This window comes from Hypomesus nipponensis, chromosome 13 (genome assembly GCF_054491055.1).
Source record: "Hypomesus nipponensis isolate SF chromosome 13, ASM5449105v1, whole genome shotgun sequence".
Lineage (NCBI taxonomy): Eukaryota > Metazoa > Chordata > Actinopteri > Osmeriformes > Osmeridae > Hypomesus > Hypomesus nipponensis.
In genome coordinates, this window is record NC_140373.1 from 9,238,044 (window position 1) to 9,242,284 (window position 4,241).

At 42.1% G+C, this 4,241-nt stretch overlaps 1 protein-coding gene across 1 annotated transcript; it reads left to right on the forward strand.

The window, feature by feature from the left end:
• The first annotated feature begins 2,009 nt into the window (after positions 1 to 2,009).
• foxl3 (forkhead box L3) lies at positions 2,010 to 3,865 on the forward strand. The gene is made up of 3 exons (XM_084670984.1): positions 2,010 to 2,183; positions 2,809 to 2,977; positions 3,338 to 3,865. Exons 1-3 carry the CDS (start codon positions 2,038 to 2,040, stop codon positions 3,806 to 3,808), a joined length of 786 nt encoding a protein of 261 aa, XP_084527110.1. The 5' UTR covers positions 2,010 to 2,037; the 3' UTR covers positions 3,809 to 3,865.
• The last annotated feature ends 376 nt before the right edge of the window (positions 3,866 to 4,241 follow it).

Genomic DNA, 4,241 nt, shown 5'->3' on the forward strand with positions numbered 1-4,241 from the left:
ATCTCCTGAGACCTTCTCCTCAGTTCTGCCTTGTCCTACTGTCCTACTCCTTCCTCACCTCTTGCTTTCTCTCTGATTTACAATGATCATGGTAGAGTAGGTAAGATTGAAAACTTTCATATTGTAACATGTTTGCCTTGTAATTGATTTCATTCATTTGCAAAGTTATTAAATACCTATTTCACTTAACCGTACTTTGACCATTCTTGCTCTGATTTAACCCATAGAGTCAAATACCTGGAATTCTATTGGTATTGGCATTATTTAGTTCATGCTAATACACTGTTCAGTTTCCCATCTTCCTTTAAACCATAGGGGAATTAGTTTTGGTTGTTTGGACAATATTTACCCCCCTACAGTTTCATTGTATAATTCACACTCTGGTTAGTATGTGTGTTTTGGGGTAAATGACGAAAGGGGTTAGCATGTGTGTTTTGAATGAAATGACTAAAGGGTGTGTGTTCTGGATGAAATGACATCCCGATAAATTTGATCTCATGTAACAATCACCAGGATAGAAACAATTAGCACATCTAGCTCCAACATTGGGTCAATAGGGAACCAAGTCCTCAAAATGTATGCTAATTGTTTCTAGCCTGGTGATTGTTGGTCATGTGATCTGATTGCTAATCAATACAAACGATTGCCAGGTGTGTTTTTCTCGCGAGTGGGTGATTATGACCAAGTATCCACGTCCACATCCATTATTTGGGGTGGAAGGGTTAGCTCAGTGGTTAAAGTGGCTGACTGTAAATCAAGAGGTTGGAGGTTCATATCCCCCAAGGCTTCCAGTCAGAACAGGAAGATGCTGGAAAAAAATATTTTAAGTGTGCTTTTTAAAGAGACGTTTAAAATATCAGCTTCTTCTTTCTTTGGGTAAATCTATGAAGACACACATGGGATCAGAACACAAGACCTTTTGACAAAGCCTCAGTTTACATGTTACACATGCTTAACCACTGAGCTACCAGGGTCCATGACAACACGAACATTTTGAAAATACATCCTTATGGTAAAGTGTTCTGTATTGTAAAGATACACTTGACTAGATTAGTGAAGCTAGACACGGGATTTGAACCAAAGACCTGTAGGCTTAGCCTCAGTTTACACATGCTTAACCACTGAGCTGCCAGGGCTCCACTAAATTCAGTTCACCAGGGGAAGATCTAAATAAAAACAATTCTCATTAATGAAAATTGGGGTACAATTGACCAGCTTGTTGACAGTTTTTTCAATTGCTCTGTTAATATACAAGAAGTAAACACAACTGCGCTTATAAATGGCTGTGATCGCATCGGTTGAGGCGCACAAAGGGCCGTTACAGCGGTCTATCTTGCGCATCAGAGGCCACACACGCAGGCCTCAAGCCGCGGGCTGTTTCTCCGGTCTCCCTCTGCTCACGGGAGAGCCCCAAATGTCCCGTTTAAAGCACTTCGAAGTAGGCTACACATCCCCCCTTTCAGTCACGGAAACGCAATTTATGGCCATTATGCAGCATTATAGATTGCATCTACAAAACTCCTCCAGAGTAAAACGCCTGTAACGCATGGTGCCCAAAAGCTGTGGGCGGAATTAGCAGACAGACACACACATCCCAAAGAGAAAATGAGAGACATGTAAGGAGTTTGTTTGTTAGTATTGGATAGACTAGAAAAAGAAACAAAACAAAGTCAACATTCCGACTGCGACCGAGACCACCCAGAATCAGCCGAGGAGAAAAGGAATTGTCCGGTGTCCAGTTGATGACGCCCCGGGTTCATGCGTTCAGCAGGCGGTAGCCTATTCGCTGGCCAAGCAATTAGCTGCCTTATCGACGCAGGGATATGGGGACCACCTCTCTGTAAGGATAGAAAGAGGGGAGGGGGGCTCCTGGGGACCCACAACAAGCAAGAAAGAAGCTGGAATCATATACTTCATTGAGTTCGAACCTGACGTATGTTGATATAGCTTATCTTTTCAACTTCACAGAGGTGTTCTTGGATTGTTTTCTCGCCGCAGGTATATGAAGTACCATAAGTTGTAATTTATTTGAATTAGATGAAGCAGTCTAATGCTAGTCAGCCTGGGAGCGAAGATATGTTTGATAACTCGCAGTATCCATATAACTGCTTTAACTATGATGGAGACGGCTACCCATCCAGCAGCACGGATGAAGACAAAAAAATCGGCCGACCGGCTTACAGGTATGGTGCTTGTGTTTAGAAATATTAAAACGTTATTATTATTATTACTTTTTTATTTGTATGTATACATAGCCTATTACTCAAGTTTATGTTTTCCCATTCTTATTCTAATTACTAGCCTAATTTCACAAATAATAACACATCAATGCCATAAAAACATTTGGACTTAGATAATATATTTCTTTATTTATTGGATCAAAGTTAACAATTTAATGCAATGCCTAATTCTTCTGAATTAGAATATGTATTCTATAAAAACTTTATTCTGTATCTTAATTTGATTTCACATGCCTTTTAAACCATTTTTACATTTCTTAAGGGCAAGGCTATTCCCATTGTACTGTAAACAGTTATTCACTCTAGGATTAATGGGAAAATAATACCCATCGAATACCCATAACTCATGAATTATAAACATTTATGGTTTGAGGGACAATAATAATATTCTCACAGACAGACAGAAAATGGACCCTGTCTGGTGATTACTCATCATTTATTGCACTGCTGTCCTAATGCCCTTAAAACAAATTATCTCTCCCAGTAACATACAGTCATGATTAAAATCCCATAAAGGCGATAGAAGATTTTTAAAAACCATTCAGTGTTGAATGTGTCTGTGTTCCAGCTACATAGCCCTCATTGCCATGGCAATCCAGCAGAGCCCGGACCAGCGAGTCACTCTGTCTGGGATCTACGAGTTTATCATGAGGCGCTTCCCCTTCTACCGGTCCAACCAGCGGGCCTGGCAGAACTCCATACGGCACAACCTCTCCCTCAACAGCTGCTTCATCAAGGTACAGCCCTATGCACACTGCTTACTCACACTGTTTCCATGATTTTAACATTCTTGGAGGGTCCATAAATGCAAGTGGAGGTGTTTGAAAATTGAGAAATGTATCCTTATATCTGTTCTTATATTTAAGATGTTCTGTTTCATAGCAACAGCAAATAAAGATGGATTTAAGCCTGTGAAGGATGTTAAATAATTACAGAATGTCAGACTGTGATCAATCTAGCTCCTGTATGTTAGTCCTATGTGCAATATTACCACACTGTTGACAGTGCTTGCATGAAGATAATATAGGGGGTGGAAATGAACAGTACAGTGGGTCCTGGACAGTGATCAGTACTCATTATTGTGTGTGCATCCCCAGGTTCCAAGAACAGAGGGGAACGAGAAGGGAAAAGGGAACTACTGGAGTTTTGCGGCAGGCTGTGAGTCCATGCTGGACCTGTTTGAGAACGGAAACTTCCGCCGCCGGCGCCGTCGACGCAACATGAAGATGGGCTTCCGGGATTCTGGCGAGCCGTTTCTCCGTGTTGACAACAACAACAACAACAGCGACCGTATCAGCAACAATCAGCATGGACCCTCAGGCCGGCGTTCTGACGCTGACTCATCCCCTTGCCCTTTGACCCCCAGCCACAGACCCACTCAGCCACAAATCCAGCTCAACCCAAACCAGGCCCACCAGAATAACAAACCAGAATCTGAGATCAAGTTTAGCATCGATTACATCCTGTCCACTCCGGCCCCTCCTCTTCCTGGGTTCAGACCCCCTCCTCCCGCCCCCATACATGCTCTGGAGCCCCAGCACCTCAACCTGCATTTCTGGACCCTTTGAGGATGTTCTAGAAGGAAAGGAAAGTTCTAGAACAGACCCTATTGCTCTATGTGTCTAAAATGGGAAAACGAAGGACATCCAAAGACACAGTTAATAGTACAAGAGTTGTATTGACTACAAAGAGATGGACTGTGAAGAGGTACAGTACAGTGTTCTTTTCTGGATCTTTGCTGTGCATGCAGTGGGCCAGTCCATCGTGCATTCATGTACAGTCACTCACACAACTAACTTGAAATATGTGTCCATCCCAACACTGTGTCCTGTGCTAGATTAGCTTTACAATATTGGAAAGAAATCGTGTTTTATAAATACTAGGATCTATACTAAGGAGCTTGGAGGCCATTTATTATCAGTCAGAGCACTTTTTCTCCAATAATGCTTATCTTTTCTATTGACCTTTTCAAACCAGTTAGAAGGCCACAGTCCACCCAAC